This window comes from Epinephelus lanceolatus, chromosome 14 (genome assembly GCF_041903045.1).
Source record: "Epinephelus lanceolatus isolate andai-2023 chromosome 14, ASM4190304v1, whole genome shotgun sequence".
Taxonomy (NCBI): Eukaryota; Metazoa; Chordata; class Actinopteri; order Perciformes; family Serranidae; genus Epinephelus; species Epinephelus lanceolatus.
The window spans coordinates 6283999-6302121 of record NC_135747.1 but is presented as its reverse complement, the minus strand read 5'-3'; the positions used below and the strand labels follow the sequence as shown (position 1 = coordinate 6302121).

The window sequence follows — 18123 nt, the reverse complement described above, 5'->3', positions numbered from 1 at the left end:
CTTCAAGACTGTTGGAAAACCATTTCAGGTGACTACCTCTTGAAGCTCATGGAGAGAATGCCAAGAGTGTGCAAAGCAGTAATCAGAGCAAAGGGTGGCTATTTTGAAGAAACTAGAATATAAAACATGTTTTCAGTTATTTCACCTTTTTTTTGTTAAGTACATAACTCCACATGTGTTCATTCATAGTTTTGATGCCTTCAGTGAGAATCTACAATGTAAATAGTCATGAAAATAAAGAAAACGCATTGAATGAGAAGGTGTGTCCAAACTTTTGGCCTGTACTGTATATGTATATATATACATATGTATGTATATGTGTACATGTCATTGCATAACAAGAAACATTACATTTGATAGCTGACAGTCTAAACACACTAAAGTGCAACACACACCGCCGCGCGTCAAAACGCTGCCTCCATTATATTCTAGCAACAAACCCACACCGGTGCCGGCTGACGCGCCACTCTGCTTCAGCCCACTGCTCTATTTCCAGTGTGGCCGACGCTGCCGCCATAGTATCAACTCCGGTTGTTTTTAATAAGATGATTTTGATAAGAAACTCACCCGTGAAATCCAAGTTGTTGTTGCCTCAGAGTTTTTCCTCTTCTTCTTCCCCTTACTAGCAGTTGGCAACTAGTGTAGGTACAGCCACCTAGCGGGCTGGGGTGACAAAAACACTTTAGTGTCGACGGTGCCGCTGCGCGCTGCTGCCAATGTGTGTTGGGGGGCGGCACTTGACGGCCACAGCGCCGCGCCGGCGGCAGTGTGTGCTGCACTTTAGTGGTGTAGCAAGAGCCTTCTAACCTACCGGTATATCTACAATACTGATAACCACCACTTACACCTATTTAATAGATTGATAACATTTAAACTGGGTGTCATGATTTATCATGAAGGGACCCTGAACATGTGCAAATTTCCAATCCATCCCATGATTGTTGAGAATTTTAAATAAAACCAAAAGTGACGACCTCATAGTGGCACTAGAGAAAAGTCTGAGGATAACCAAATGTCAGTGTAATCCAACCAACATTGCCATCCATAGCACCATGTAGCTAGCATAGCTAAAGAGAGACAAATAAAATGATCAAAGCAGAGATCCATCACATGTAAACAGTAGTGAGGCTTTTTACAGAGCATTTGCCTACCTTCTAGCAGGATTGTAAGAAAGTACTTTTTTTTCCAGAACAGTTATTTCATACATTCAAGTCATTGTTACTTATCAATAACTGTTTAAAACCATAAAAACTTACCAGTCCTGTAAAATTCACCAGAACTCACCTAAAAGGCCCGTTCAAAGCATGACAAAGGTAAACTAAAAAGTGTTCTTGTTCCATTTTTAGTACATGTACATACATGTTCTCACTTGAAAGGTAACTGCTGATTTTTTCCTGACAGTCAGAATAAATGTAAGTGCTTCTGTCATTGAGTTAAATACCAATACCAACACCAATATATGTAAACCGATGTACTGAATTTGTAATTATGAGTACAAAACTAATCAGCACAGACAGAAATATCTATTTAGAAGCTAACTTTATAAAAAACACTTTATATAAAAAAATAAAAATTTAGGTTTTATAGAAAACCTAAATTGAGAAGAAAGACCTTCCCCTTACGACAGCAAAGAAAACATTTGTTTATAATTTATGTACTTAAACAGTGGTCTGTGATGCCATGAAAGAGTTACAAACTGCTCTGGGGGTGACGACTGTCATTGTCTACATGACCCATAAGCCAGCTGGCCACTTGCTGGCTATAGATTGGCTGTGAGGCCAAAGGAATTAGGGGAGGCTTTTCCTTCAACACAGGCTCTCGTTGCTTATTGAAGCCTAGATTGTCAGTATGGGAGCTCCTATTGGCTCAAGTGAGGTGTCAATCAAAAGGTCAGAGAGCCAAAATTTTGACAGCAAGGAGTCAGCAATATGTACATGCAAACTGAAGAAACATTTGAAATGATGCAACAGCTGTTTGTGGATATTTATGAATGTAATTATGTGTTTTTATGAGTTATAACTGTATGTTTGTTGTTTGTCCAAAAGAAGCATTTATTGAACCTGCTGTGGTGGTTGTATCTTGAAATGATCTGCATCAATCAAACCACAAGGAGTGTAGCTCCCCAGTGATAGGCTGTGTGAGTAAACCACTTGAACACAGCAAATACAGCAGTTGTTTACATATCATAATGATCAAATAATGATTTATCCAGGCTGTTGGATTCAGATTTTCTGGGGCTTTGGAAAATACTACTTGCAATGTAAAGCTGTGAGCACATTACTGTATGAGAATCTATTTTCAAGCTTTGCAGCTTCCATTTGTTCCATTGTAGGTCAGCTGAGGATAGCAATCTTTCATCCACTTGACCCCCTGCCCCTCTGATGTGTGTTGTTTTGTCTGGTAGTGGCCATAGTGCAGAGTGCGAATGTCACCAACAACAGCTGACTTCCTCTGAATGCCTTCTACTTAATGGGCAGCAACACTTTAGAGCCCTGGAGTGAGATGTTGGCCAACTTAGGGGCAGCTGAAGAGGATTCCATGGATAGAGACTGGATGCTTCCTTCTCCAACCATACACCCACCTGCTAGCATCAGCAGATGGACAAAATTAGCCAGTGACTAGTAAGTCATAATGGTGGAGCATTTAGTGACTAAAAAAAACAACATTTTTTGGGGGAGTTGGTGGAACCAAAAACAGAGCTAAAAGTGAGTGAATATTGGACTTATATTCATCAAATTGCCAGACACACACCTTAAAATGGTGCATAATATGCATTGCATGCTGCATGATTTTTAGTTTGTTGCAAAATTCTGCCTCCAAGTGGCAAAAGAATGCTTGATGAAACTTTAGGAGCAGGTGTCTTGAACAGTTGAAATCTCACTCTCTCAACTTTAACGTCTAAATTTTGTGTCAAGCATTGTTAAGGAAGCAGGGTGATAACTACTTTATGGTTTTAGAGTATGAAGCAGTGTGCCTTAGAGAGCTCACCATCTCTCCTCATCTGTGTGCTTTGTCTAATCATCCATTTCTGCCTCACTAACCTCTTGTTCTCCTCTCTGGTGAGACTCCTTACCCTGGGGCTATTTTTCTCCCATCCTCTCTCTAAGAGAATATGGAATTCCAGTGGCAAAAGCAATCAGTGGGCTCCACTTCTAACCAGTCCCCAGCTGAATTTGCTGTCAAATTAAAAGTGATTTGTTCTCTTTCTTTTAGCACTCTGCATCTTTTCTTATACCCCCATTCCCTTCCCTTATCTCTAGTCTCTCTCCTGTTCCCCACCTCTATTAGCTTTGCTCTGTTCAACTTGACAGTAGCTCTCTCTTTCTCTGATTTTCCCTCTCCTCTCTTTTCTTGCACATCCTCTTCTCTCCTCTCTTCTTTCCTGTTTTATGTTGCTCTCAGACCCATTTCTTCAGGGCAAGCCTGCCACTGTTAATTTTGGACAACATGCCATCTAACTTTAGAAACTGCTCTGTATGCGTTTTGTGCATATGGAGTATCCTTTTTCACCTGGGTTTTCAAACTGGATGTTTTTTTTTTCTTCTTTTGCTCTTGTATGGAGAATGATGAATCAAGGCTAAAAAGCACAGCTACTGAAAGTAATACATTATCTTTTCATTAGCAGAACATCAGCTGCTACATAGATGTATGCAGAGGAAAGCAAAACAAATTTTACTCTATAACCGCAGCATATTCACTGCAGTTGTAGAGCAATCTAAAGAGAGCTGACTTTGAGACAAGAGAAAAGAGTGTGCAAAGAAATTGGTCTAATTTGACACCACATCAATTATGGTATTTTTTCATTTCAATTTGACGCTTAAAAGTGAAATCTGACATAAGGAGGAGTAACACAACAGACAGTCTGAGACATGTTTCTGAAGGAATAGTTCACTCTCCAAATAGCAAATACATAATTTTCCTCTTACCTGTAGTGCTATTTATCAACCTAGATTGTTTTAGTGTGAGTTGCTGAGTGTTCCAGAGGGATCACAAGCAGAGTGCAATCTAGTTTCATTATACTGGGAGAAGAAAGACATCTCATACGGCCAATTTCACCAACACTTTGCAACTAAACCAAAACAATCTAGATAGGTAAATAACACTACAAGTAAGAGGAAAAATATGTATTTTGATTTTGGGGTAAACTGTCCCTTTAAAAACTTTCATTTATCCTCCAGTAAAGTGGCTTGGATAAATAAGGTTAAAAGGGGGTCTTGTTTATAACCTGTCTGTCTCCTCTCATGATGCTGCCCCGATCGACTCAATTTGCATCCGTCAGACCTCTGTAGATAAATTTCTGAGGACCTGCCAACAAAACCTGAAATAAAGTCAGATGCTATGTGAAAAATGGATGTTTGGATGCCTTCTGGCATTTTAAACAAATACAAATCAGGTGAGTGAGACAGTACCAGTGACTGTGTAATTCATTTAAATTCTGAAAACTGAGACTGAAATTTAGATAAAAGTTCATGTAAAATTTTAGTTTTATTAAGTTGTTTTCATGTTCAAATAGTGATAAACAAAGAGAGCACTGAAAACCAAACACTTACAGAGGCCCAAAATCAACATGGTCTTTTGCAGTGACTGTCAACAATACCAAGCCAGCTGCTGCACATGATTTAAAAAGTCATTATACAAAGAATACAAATATTGTCATTTAAAGCACAGTCTAAGGACATTTTGGAAAATGCACTTTATAACTTTTTTGTAGACAGTAAGAGGACAAGATCAATACCACTCTCAGACCTGTTGGTTAAATTGTGAAGCTACAATGTAAGTGTAAAAAATGACAAGTTGTGGTATTGCTGGTTTTGTGCTGGACTATTTTCAGACTCCACCATGTGACTGTAAAAATACCGTAAAACAACAGCTTGCTTTTACACTTTTACAAATTACACAAATTACATATAGCATGTTGACATATTAGCTTAGAGGTGCTGGTAGGCAATTTTCTTTAATGTTTCAACAGAGCTAGGCTAGCTGTTTCCCCTGTTTTTAAGTCTTTATGCTACATAAAACATAAATGCATTTTTTATTTATTTATTTTTTTTCCACAATTTTGAGCATTAAACACTTCATTTCCTTCTTTCTGGTCAAGTTTTACGCAACAATTTAGTGGAAATGCCTTTTTTTTAATGTAAAACGGAAAAATTGAGGTGGCAGGTGACAATTCAAAACCTTAAAACAGGCTATAATAGAATATCATCAGTAAGGCTCTCAGACATTCTGTGTTGCTCTCAAATTTGTATTTCTGCTGTAGATCCACTTTTCTCATTTCATGTTATTTGAGGAAGTAACCCCTTTTTTAAATGTGCATGTGTCACCTATTGACATCAATGATATATTGATTAATTTAATGAATTCATAAACTCCTGTGCTTGAATACCTCATATATGTTCCAGCAAGATTTCTGCCCATGTTCAAATCTTTCTGCACATTCAAAACATATCCCACATATCCCTGCAACTGCATACTTGTACTCAAGAGAAAAACACTGTTCCACTACATTTAGCTGACTCAGAAAATGTAAAAATGTAAATATGATGCATTATTATTAAAATAATTCAGCATTGTATTACAATCAAAAGCTCCATCTTGAACAGACTTTAAGTAAATTTAAATTCAAATACATTATGCTAATAATATCTCCCCTGAGTGCAGGACTTTGAATTAAACTTTTGCTGTGTGCTACAGTTTTATTTAAGAAAATAGTTTTGCATACTTCTACAGTGGCAAACAGCCTACCAACATTCACAGTCAGAGAATGGGTAATTACTGAGGAACTAATGAGGAACGAATGAGGAACTAATGATGAACTAACTATTAGTTAATGGTCAGTTCTTCAGTAACTCATGTTCAAACTTCAGAGGAGTAGTTACTGAGGAACTAATGAGGAACTAACGATTAGTTAATGGGAAATTTTGGTTTATTTCAACCTGTCTCCTATCGTCCTAAATTTGTTTCAAGTCACTAGTGACATAGAAATAATAGTTAGCATGTTAGCCGTTAGCCTAGATACAGCCGTAGCGTCAGACCTGTTAAAACTTAATTGAACGGGCATCCTTTCAAGTGCAAAGTTAGTCCACTAAAAAGCTTTTTCTCCACAAAGACTGCCTCATATCGTTAGGATAAATGTCAGCGAACATATAGAAAACAACATGTAAACGTGTTGTCTTACCTTACCAGTGTGGTGCCATGTTTGTTGTTTACCATTTAGCTAAGGCAGCAACCGGTCCCATTCCTTGCAACAGAGGTATTCCTCTTCTGTGGGCATTGGGGTACAGCATTCACAGGTAATGTTACACCACCAATCTCCAGAGCTAAAGCCTTCCAGCAGCCATACCTCCTCTGTCGTCCTCTAACGTTACCTGTTGTGCCTCTCTCTCTCTCCTCCTCCGTTCTTCAATTTCACGAAGCTCTTCGTCAGTGTATTCTGGCTCAAATAAATAAGGGCGGGATAAAACAATGGCTATTTGTGCTGGACATCGATCCCAACACGCCTGTGGAAACGGTCCGGAAAATGTTTGTTTACGAGGACTACGGTGAGAGGATGGAGCGCAGAAGCTCAGGAATGGTTCAAACGCTTTTCTTGAAAGATACTGTCATACCATCTGTCGGCATCACAAAACGAGCAGACGTGGTAAGTGATCGTTGTGTATTTTGCTCAGCAATCTCTCCGCTGTAACGTTACCTCCATGTTGAGTAACATTAGCCTACAACCCAAGCATGGTAAATAAGGCTAAAATGCAAATGTTGTTGTGGTTATGTTATGGATAAGCGCTTGCCCAGAGCATATAGTGAAGTGACTGGCATTACTTCTCATCGTTGAGAATAAACAGACTGCTAGGGAACATTTTATGTTGTTGTTCCTTCAGGAGTTGTGGTGATTTGTGGAGTTAGCATGTTCTCCCTGTGTTCCGGTGATTATTTTGAGGCGTACTCTATATTTATATTGTACAGGTGTACCTAATAAAGTGGCCAGTAAGCCCCACATTTACACCATCAGCTCTGGGTCTCCCCTCAGCCCGTTTGCTCGGCAGCCTCAGCCTCTCTTCTTGCTCTCTCTTCTTCCAAAACCTGTAACTCTTCCTCTGCATATTCTGGCTTCTTCTCAACGAACTTGTTGTTTTGATGACGGGAGTAACTACACTTGCGGATTTTGCAAGTTTGGCACACCGTGCAAGCTGGCGCAGCTACTCCTCTTTCCCACCTCCGTCCCTCCTACCTGCGCAAGTCAGAAAGAGGGAGAAGAGAAGGCGTGGAGTGGGTTTTACACACATCACACCAATCAAATGAGCCCCTCTCCTCGCCCTTAAATGCACCGCGCGAAGGCGTAATGAGAGTTTACTCAATTCGCCATGGCAGAAGAGAGCAGCAACGTCAGACGGCCAAACTTTCCAGGAGGAAACTGATGTTTTGGTCCGGGAGGTCCAAGCTCGCAGTGTCCGAATATATGGAACTGCGAGCAGACCTCCACGGGCTGATGATGCAAAGGTAGCCTGGGAGGAGGTCACCACAATTGTAAATCAATGTTGCGTTTCTTTTGTGCGCGCACGCTCTTTCTCTCTTGTAGTATCACTCTGTTTCTTTTCTTTTGACTTTTCTAAGATGACAGATGCTGAATATATACTCCCTATCTGATGCTGTGGCTGTTTGTGGTTGGCTGAGAGGGATGTGAACTCATTAGTTTGCAGCTGTGTTAATCAAATCAGGTTGGGTTTCCATTACGCGTGCCAAACGTGCCAAACGGTGCCAATCCCCTTTGATCTGACATCAGATGTGACGGGACAGTCGATATAGAGATACATTTATGTGCTGATTGCAGATAGTTGCATTGAATAGTGTTTTTGTGGGTATTTATTGCATCGTTAATGTGCCTGACATTCTGGAAACCTGCCTGTGAGGTTTTGGTGACGTGTGCGCACTGTCCGCCGGTCAGCCAAACTTCCACTTAAACTGGCTGCACTCCCCCCTGCGCTGACAGTAGACCTGGTTTCAGCTGGCGAGCTTTTAGCGCACCTTCGGCGAAGCCTTTTGGCATGAAACTGTCACTGCACCAAGCTGGATCTGTCGACACCTCCCCCTGCTGCGCCGCCACACCAATCTCAGTGCACCTCGGTCTGCCAAACTACCAAACTGAGCGCGCCTCGGGTTGCGCTGCTCGAAACTAGCTCTGCACAAGGTTCGCCACCCTGCGCTGCGCCTGGAAACTAGAGGCCATGATGTTGAGTAATGGCTAGAGAAGTGTTTTTGCAGAACATTATGATGTCACAGTCAAGCTGAACTTTGACCTTTTTGATATAAAATGTCTTCACTCTATTATATATATATATATATATATATATATATATATATATATATATATATATATATATTAGACATCTGTGTGAGTTCTGTCGTAATTAGAGTAAGAATTCTTGAGAAATCATGTTTTGTGAGGTCACACTGACCTTGACCTTTGACCACTAAATTCTAATCAATTTTGTCTTCAAGTTTTTTTCTCCAAGTGGACGTCTGTGTCAAATTCAAAGAAATTCTCTTGAGGTGTTCTTGAGATATCGCATTCACTAGGATGAGATGTGCGCAAGGTCAGAGTGACCTTGACTTTTGACCACCAAAATGCAATCAATTACATTTGAGTCCAAGTGAATCTTTGTATCAAATATGACAGAAAAAAAAAATCCCTCAAGCCGTTCACGAGAAAGGGACGTATATATTCTATTTACTTACTTATCGCCAGAAACACAATTAGAAATGAATAATAATGTTGCTCAGTAACTGCTGGATGTGTAGACAAGCGTTTACTTATAAGGAAACAAGTTTCCCATATAAATGAAAAGGTGATTATCAATTTTGCATTAACAACTTGTGTCTGCTGCCCCCATGCAGCCAAGAAAAACAAACAGTTATTGCAGTTTTAAGTATGTATAATGACTATGCCAAACCAACATTTGCTAGTTACTGATCACACATAAAGGTGGCACATTGTTAACACAGGCAGCACAATCTTGCAATAGTTACTTGTCTTCAAACTGACAGAAATGACTTGACATCGTCGTTGGTCCTGCACACAGTATGAAAAATAATCATACTGTACACTTTTTACGTATGGTTTGGTTGTATGTTTATTCAGACATTTTTCTAAGCATGCTAGATTTGCCTTTTTTGTGGACAATACGTACGTGCAGTGTAAGTATCATCTTTACAAATCATGGCTCTTTTCATTAATATCTGGGGCTTAAAATCCTCTTTATGTGCGTCTTTATACATATGGCTATGGTGAGTATGCTGATGTTTGCCTTTGGAGCTGTACTCAACAGCCGTCTTAGAACATGCCAAATGTGATTTCACTCGTAGCACAGCCTACTAGCCCTACTTTCATGTGACCTCCAGGGACCACAGACTGTGTTATATCAAAGAAGACACAACACATGGATTTAAACAGAAAAAAGGAGATAGTTTATTTGAAATGTACAAAAACCTATATACACACACTCACACACACCCATACACACTAAGCATAGTAAAAGTGAATGGTAGCATACACACAAACATTTTAAAAGCTACTCAAAAATTCAGCAAACGTAATAAAACTGAGGAATTTGCAGGGCTAGTTTGCCAGTCCTGTCCGGAACAGGATTTCATTATCAAAGTCTGTGTCCCTTCCTGGACTCTCTGCAGTTCATCCCAGAGCCCAGGGGAAGTATGGGTTGCAGCAAAGGGGGGTGCTATGAATGTGTTAATTAGGACTGGATCTCTACTGAGAACACACAGAGGTACTTGTATATTCTTTTAGAGAATGCTCCTCGTCAGACACAGGGGTTCATGTGCCCTAATAGACTAACACAGAGGCATATCCTTGTCCTTTTCAATCATTTACCCTTGTGAGACAGGACCATGGAGAGTTAATGCCTCTGATCCAGTGGGCAAAGAAGGAAATCTGATTTTACAGTGCCATCCCCAAGAGCTCAGACCATGATCAAGACACACTTAATATCTGTGGATCACAATGTTGTACAACCACGTGATTAAACTAGGGCTGTCAAATGCTTAATTTTGTGAATTGCAATTAGTCACACATTTCTGTTTGAAGGGTATTAATAACTGCACACTGAATTTTGTGAAATGTCATAGAAATAACGTTTAATATCAGCAAAATTATCTCAGTTTCACAAAAAAAACTTTGTTCCAAAATCTAGGTGTAATTTAAACTCAGGTACAAGACAGGCTCCTGTAATGGCACTTCTTTGCTTATCTTTTACACTGCAAAATAGCTGAATTAAATGCATACATAAATTGTAACAGCAATTATTGGCTGTGACTGTTTATTAACCTCAGTGCTTTAAGCATTCACATGTTTCGTGGTAAATTAAAAAGCTAAAAAAACAACAACAAAAAAAACGTCCTTCTGAGACAGGTGATAAAGCTTTAACCCTGGTCACATTTTTCACAATATTCCAGTTTATGTTTCAGGTTAGTCTGAGGATAGTTATTTTATTGTACCAAGTGGCAACCTGCAGAGCTGAAAAATGAGGCCAGCGTTAAAAGTGCCAAAAACTGCAGTTCTGCTCAACTTTACAGCAGAAAGAAATATGTTTACAGCCTGGTACAAAAAATGGTTTTGGTGTCTATAACTAATTTACCCTTTTATGACAACTATTTGAGGGGATGAACTTTAATATAACTCACCTGTTTGAGTATTATTAAGGCTTAAAGTTATGCATAATTAAGGGTATGGCTGCTTAGGTAACGTAACTATAGTTTAACTCTGATGCTGTTGCTATTTCAGTGTATTTGCAGTTCATGAAAGTAAACTGGAACATTTTGTTTGTCTACAAAAAAAAAAAAGCGTTCAGCTTTACATTTTGTTTTAATAGTTTTAAGCCTGTTGTTCACTCAAAATACACAAAAAAATCAGCATTAGCATTTATATAATCACAGGGAGCTAAAGATGTAAATGCAACGCGCTAACCAAGCTAGCATTAGGGTTATCACTTCTGGCTCTAAAAATCCAAGATGGTGACGACCAAAATGTCAAACTTGAGGCTTCAAAACGGGAGTCCACAAACCAATAGGAGACTTCATGTTGGCTAGATTCATTATTTCATATAGTCTATGTATTGTACACATAAAAGGTACAGAAAACTGCAGCTTAGCTTTGTGAGAATATTTTTTTCTAATGTACGTGGTAGCACAAAGCAAAAAAAAAAAGAAAAGAATGAACTGATAGTAGATGCCCATATATTACTGTAACTTGACAGCCCTAGTTTAAACATCAGAAGTCTATAGCATAACTTAAAGCAAGTACCATACAGTATAATCTATAAACATAAAGGTCTTGGTGAGAAAATATTATCTGTTATCTACATTTCATGTCCATTTCCTGCTAATTCTATTTCCATGTTGTATTCAGACCCTCATGTCCTCAGCAAGGTACTATGTGCATGTGAACTGCTTTCAATGCACCACTTTGTAAAGGGCTATTACATCAGCAAATACTGAATGGCAATTGTTTGTAGATGCATTTATATATGTTGGGGTATCATATATTTGTAGGTAAAATGTATGGCTTTTGAACAAATATTGATAGGAATTGTCCTTAACCCTAGCTATACTTGCTATTATTCTTTTAATGTAACATATTATAATCTGAAGCAAATATTACAAGATAAGCGTATAACTATAGACAATGAACAAAACAAAACAAAACAAAAAAAGAAAAAAAAAAGCCAGTTTTACATTGTTCAATCAGTGCTTTGTGTAGTTCATATATTCCTGATGTAGAAATGGTTAAGACTGGATGGATGATGAGGTGTTTGATTGCTCTCAGCTTATCATGTTAAGGAATTTGCTTTCTTCAGCCAAGGCTGTGAGCATTGAGTTCATATCACCAATGGCCATGTTGCCAATCCCTGCCGGTACAGACGCAAGGGTGACAGAGTTGCGAGGGGTGGTGAGACGTGAGGAATTCTGGGAGAGGCTCTGCAAAAGGCCAGGACTCAGGGTGCCTGACATGAGGCTGGAGTGGTCCCCATCATCCAGCATGGTGTCAAAGTCAATCTGAGCATGCTCCGTGCCACCAGATCCACCAGTGGAAGAATCTACTGTACTGCTGGAGACATGGTTGACTCCTGGAGAGGCCATGTTGGCTGCAGCTGTGGTGTTGCTGGCAGGAACCTGGCTGGCACTGGGGGACATGGGGGCATCAAAGCTGACAGAAGTTGGCTCAATCATATGAATCTGACCTGTGTAGAGCACAGCAGAGTTAGGATTTTCAGAGTTGCTGTTGTGGACTGCTGACCCACTGGGCCTCTTTGGGCTTGCCTCTGAGGTGTCAGTACCACGACTGGCAATCAAATCACATGACTTAGGTATTCGGCTTGGTTGCATCATGCTAGGCCCAGAGTGTTGTCTGGTAAAAGACTTGGGCTCTATGGGAGGTCTGGGTTGTAACATTCCTCTGCCTCCATTATGGATATTATGCTGTTGCTGCTGGGAGAGAACGCTGTAATTTTGCTGATGATTCACTTGGTTTACATGGGAATACCCATCAGCCTGTATCCTTGCTCTGCAACTTTGCAGTTCTGGATCTGACACACTGTTCCGGGTAGGTCTCATGCTAGTGCTCCCAGATATACAATTTGGGATTGCCTCTTGGCCAAACCCTTGCTGAGGACTCATTTGCTCACTTAAGTTCACACTGTTGCATTGCCTCTGCTGTTGGTGGGAGATGTTCATCAGCCTCTGGCTATTGTGGTTCGCATACCCCTGCATAGACATATTCTGACTCATAGGCACTACCTGCTGGTTGCTTCCCAGGCCCTGACCTTGTCCCTGGAAGGAACCAAAATTATGCCTCTGCTGAACAACAGCTAGGTTCCCCCTGAGAGAATGCTGCTGTTGTTTGGAGAGCTTGGAAGTGGTGTCCACAGTCCCTGAGCTCACCTCGTTCCACTGCACCGGCATGTTATTTTTGTTCATATTGTCTGATGGTGCTGAGAAGGGCTGCTGGGAGCCACTGGGACCCATCTGACAGGATTGCATGTCCTGACCAGACTGAGTCATAGTGGCATCTACCATGGCCATCCTCCTCTGTGCATAAAATGATGCTGGTGGGGCCATGTCTGTCTGGTAGCCCTGAGTCTGACTGTTGGAATGGTAGTCCACTTGCCCCGAGTTGTGACCTGAGGGGCCAGAATTTTGGGACCTAAGGTACTGCACCACATCATCTGGAAGCACCATGTCATCCTCCCCATTATGCTCCCCCCCAGTCATCATCCCATCTACTGCCATGTTCTCCATGGCCACATTCTCAGAAATGCTTGGTGGTCTCGGAGCAAATGGGTAGCGTTGCAGGCTGCCATCAGAACGAGTGTAGCCCTGCATAGCCAGTGCCTGATGGCGTTCAGCTGATGGACCATTCATGGGGTTCATGCTGTTCATGCTGTTATAACGCTGAACCCTTGGAAAGGAGAGAGGGTCCAATGTGGGACGACGCACTGGATCACTGGCACGACGTGGGAGGTTGCCGGGTACCTCATGGGGCATCATGCTCCGATTGCCATATCCAATATCACTGCATCGCCGAGGCGCAGTTCCAGAGGGGGGCTGATGGAATGGGTGTGACGAGCTTTCCTGGGAGTCACTGTAGAGTGCCATGCGGGTCCTCAGGCTCATCCGGTCCATATTGGGGAGAGGAGTAGGTGGGGCTCCGCCAATGGCAGCAGCATACTTTGCCTTTAGTCGATAATGCTGAGCTGGTGTCAGACTAAGGAGGCTTGGGAGACCTCCCCCGCTTCCTCCACTGACACCACCACCTCCACAATGGCTAGCCTCGCTGGAGCGGCGAGACAGATCAGTGGAAATTGGGTCATAGGAGTCAGCCGAACTGATGTTGTGGCGGTTAGCACCAAACTGTGATGCCTCACTGGAGCGGCGGCTGGAATAGCAGGGTGAAATACCAGAGGAACGGCGACTCATGGTGTAGGCTGAGCTGATGGTGCTGGTGGTGCTGTCACGACGCTCGTTCAGCTGGTTCAGCAATGTTACCTCACATGAAGACAAGTCACCCATGCGTTGGCCAGGTAATGAACCGCTGACATTACTCATCATGTTGGAGCTTTCCAGCAGGGAACCTGGTGGATGCAAAAGAAATTATTACATAATGACACCAACTAATTTACAACTGTTCAAACTGTTCAATCTACAATTATAGACTGAGCACTACTGTGTATGGTTGTTTTGGCTATTGGGCTCACTCAGGCCCCCAGGAAGTGCGCTGGGCTTTAAAGCTGATTTTCATAGTGGCCATACAGTAGAATTTCAACTCGTAAGCCCGCACTTAGTGCCACTGGGCCAAAACAGATTTTTTCCTTTAGACTTAAATTGGGAAACTATCGTCTTTAAAACAGTAGAATACATTTTTTTGAGCATCACAACCCCTGCAAAATGACTTGCTTCACTTTTAGGGCTTGATACATTTGGTCTGATTTTGGAAAGTCTGGAAAAGCTGCAAGATTGAATCTTTTTATCCCCATTCAAGTTAGCAGAGCACTAAACCAGAAGTAGCTGACTTGGTCAGAAGCCCTTTTTAAATAGCAAAATGCCGCCTGCCTACTTTTGTTCATACAGAATGTGTCTTTTTTTGGGGCAATGGGGGGCGTGAGCAAGTAACAAAACGTGTAGCTCAGCGTGTGACCTAAACAGCGATGTACTCCGAGGGAAACTATGGCTGGTCAGTCCTTTGGCGATTCTCTCATAAGTCAGCCCATCCTTCACCTTCGCCGTCACTTGACGGTTAATGGCCTCTTCATTTACGAGGGCAAGGAGGGCGCGCAATTCTTTGTCTCCCCAGTTGCTCATCTTTACAGTGTCTGTCAGGTTTGCATTTCCCTCTTGCTACTAGTACTAGCTGCTCATTCCTGCCATCAGCTGTTTCCTGTTTATCCACCGCCAGTGGATCGCACGTGCGGCATCATCAACAGCTCCTCCCACAAGTCATCAACAGCCCCTCCTGTGGCGGAAGGGCGCCTCGTTCTTTTTAAACCAAAAAGCTTCCGCCAATATGTCTACCCTACGAGAAGGAAAATTTGGCACTTTGGATCACCTCGCCAATCTGGCTCTGCGTGTCTAAAGGCTCGTAGCTTGCCGGCAAAATGGCCCAACATTTGCCGAAAATCTGGCAGTTTAAAAGGGGCTAGTGAGAGTGTCTAGTGCACTTGCCCTATGGGACTAATGATGTGGAAGCAGCACTGATCATCTGACATACTGTAGAAATAGAGCTTTTTTGGCTTCGTGTACCACTTAGCAACTTTTATAGTAATAAATAGGTTCCTGCCTCCAGTGCTGTATCCAGGTCTTTTAATACATCCATTGACTCACTCTATAAAGACATAATGCGATTCGGCTATCTTATGCCCTCATTACACAGTAAAGGACGTAACCTTCCACACTTACCAACTGCAGGTATGGGAGGCAGCTTCATGCTATTGCGTTGGCCCTGTGGTGGCTGTGGTGCAGAGTTGACCCAGGGGCAGGAGTCCCTTACTGTCTTCAGCCTTTCCTTCTTGATGTTCTCCAGCTTGATGGTGACTATGCTACCGTGACCCACAGCTTTCCTCAACTGAAGCCCCACCCCAGCCTGCTGTCCCCCAACAGGAACAGTGGAGTCAACCATGGGGCAATCATCCTGTGCACTGAGGTCCCCGAAGCTGCCCCCGCTGTGCATGGCCATCTCTACCCCACTGTCGTTGTTGTTGGCGCTGCTGAGAGGCGACGGCTCACTGCTGCATGACGAGTGGCCGCCAGGACTGGACTGATATGTCTGGTAGAGGACAGCAGTGAGGAAGTGGAATGAATCAAACTATAGACGCTTTATTACAATAGTGGTATATTGTTTAATTTTGCACCAGTAAATGAATAATATTTTGCCGAACTCTGGCAACACATAACATTTTGCTTATGAATAGGAAATAAATTAACAAAGGCTATCTTCTCATGCCAAGTTCACAGAACTCCATTATGTATTCTTCAATATAAAATAATTACCACATGTAAGAAATTCTGATTGTAATGGTGTTTTGTAATAACTAATGTAGGTCTATAATTCCACAATCTCATTAAATATCAATGAACTTTATTTATTTACAAAAAAAAAAAAAACCCTGGATAATAGATGAGTTCTGTGAGCAACAATCCAGCAGCGACAGTAATTCAAACTGGCCCGTAAATGAACTAAAGTCTTGATCATAGCTTGATGCTGGCACTATTTGTTCAGCACACATGCTTAAACAGTCCCAGTCTATGAATATTAATCTAACAACGACTTTCATCATCGGCCGACACCAGAGGCTACTGCCAGTGATCTTCTGGACAGAAAAATCCAGTTTAATGGTAGTGTGTGTCTCCATGCATGCACATGTGTGCATCCCATACACAATTTTAAGTTTGTGAAAATGGATAATGCAGAGAGGACATCTGACATCATGCAAAAATGCAACAATGTAGTATGAAGCACGAGGACACATTCACACATCTCCCCATGCTGAGTTGCAAAAGGACAGAGAGACAGTTTGAGTGCTCACCTCAGTGAAGTCTGTCCATTAGAAAGGTTAACTTGAGAGAAGCAAGATCAAGCAACAACCAGAGAGGTGAGTTAGGAAGGGTGCAGGCTATACCAGCAGAAAACATTTAACCTTAGAGCAATGTTAGTAAAGTGGTAGGGAATATGTGTCTTTCTTCGCTTTTTTGTTTCCTAAATATACAAAAGCATGCAATTATATGATCGTGTTATATTAAAGGGTTACACTGACAATTTTGAGTGCCGAAAGCGGTATGTGCCTTCAAGAGGCAGTCAATCTAACTCCAAAGTTTAAACAAAAAAAAAAAAAATAGCAAGTTCCTACACACAGATATTTCATGAACTGTTAAAGAGGTTTGTGTGGGACGACTTTTTAAAGTTATGTGATAAGGACCCACCATAGAGTTCTCGGTCTTGATTGATTTGACTTGTAGACAGTCTTCCACTCCTCTAGAGGTGCTGTTGGCCTCAATCTTGCCATCCACACCTCTTGCAGCGAGCTTGGAATTTGCCTCATTCTCTCCATTGCCTTTGGGTGGCTGCAGTCTAGGAGGTGCGTCGCTTCGTTGTTTCTTGGTGACATGTGCTTCAGGTCCGTGGACTGTCTTCACATGCTTCCTGAGAGAGCTGGGGTCCGTGTAGCGCTTGGTACAGCCCGGGATCTTACATACATATGGTTTCTGCCAAGAGGGATTTAAAGTCAAACTGAAATGAAATGGTTTTTTTTGTTACAGCATACTGTATGTATCTGTTGTCAAGGTCATATGTTACGTTTCAACAATGGGGGTGATGCATATGAAATGGGCGGTTTGGAGGTCCTCTGCCAGAAAATGCCAGAGCGTCAAAAACTTTTGACTCCTTTCATGCATTTTCGTTGCAGATTGACACTTATTTCATTTTTGTTGTTTAAATCACTTGTCCTTGTCTTTTGAGAAAAAACCAAGGGGGTGCAATTTGTATTTTACATTTTTTGGATTTATGATGGCACCCCCCAGTTTTTCACAATTTGCACTACACTAAGCACTAAGCTGATGGTGTCACAAATCCCACTTGGTAAGTCAGTTGATCAGTGTGTGTGCATAAGCATACCTCATTAGAGTGTGTGCGGTTCTGGTGCTTGGCCCGGTCTGAGGCGTTGGAGAAGGCCTTGTTGCAGCCTTCATGTTCACACACATACGGTTTCTCTCCGGTGTGGGACCTGAGGTGGGTCTTGAGGTTCTCCAGACGAGAATAAGCTTTCGCGCAGCCCTCAAACTGCAGAGAGATGGAGACAGACAGATAGACAGTGAGACTGAATGCCTTGATGCTGTGTTGTTTTATGTGCAGCTGGGTAGAGAAAAGAGCTCAGCAACAACAACAACAAAAAAAAAAGCTCTGTGTGTTTCAGTTTTCAAATGTAATCTACTCTTGGACTTGTGCCCACCTACTGTGGCATGCCACACAAAAGCAAAGCAGTGCTACACTTTGGTAAAAAGGGCTATTATGCAAAATATCTAAACTGAGTGTGAGGTTTGGTAGAGCTCTTTGGCGGGTGTGCTTGGTTG

General features: G+C 41.8%; 1 protein-coding gene across 1 annotated transcript in view; it reads right to left on the bottom strand.

Moving 5' to 3' along the window:
• Positions 1-9436: 9436 nt before the first annotated feature.
• The window catches only part of gli2a (GLI family zinc finger 2a), a 110883-nt gene continuing 102196 nt past the window's right edge, over positions 9437-18123 (bottom strand). Inside the window, exons 11-14 of the mRNA XM_033617777.2 lie at positions 17669-17833; positions 16978-17259; positions 15457-15823; positions 9437-14135 (exon numbers count right to left, since the gene is read on the bottom strand). Of these exons, the coding sequence (XP_033473668.2) occupies positions 11827-14135; positions 15457-15823; positions 16978-17259; positions 17669-17833 (3123 nt within the window). The 3' untranslated portion in view covers positions 9437-11826. The remainder of the gene's footprint in view (positions 14136-15456; positions 15824-16977; positions 17260-17668; positions 17834-18123) is intronic.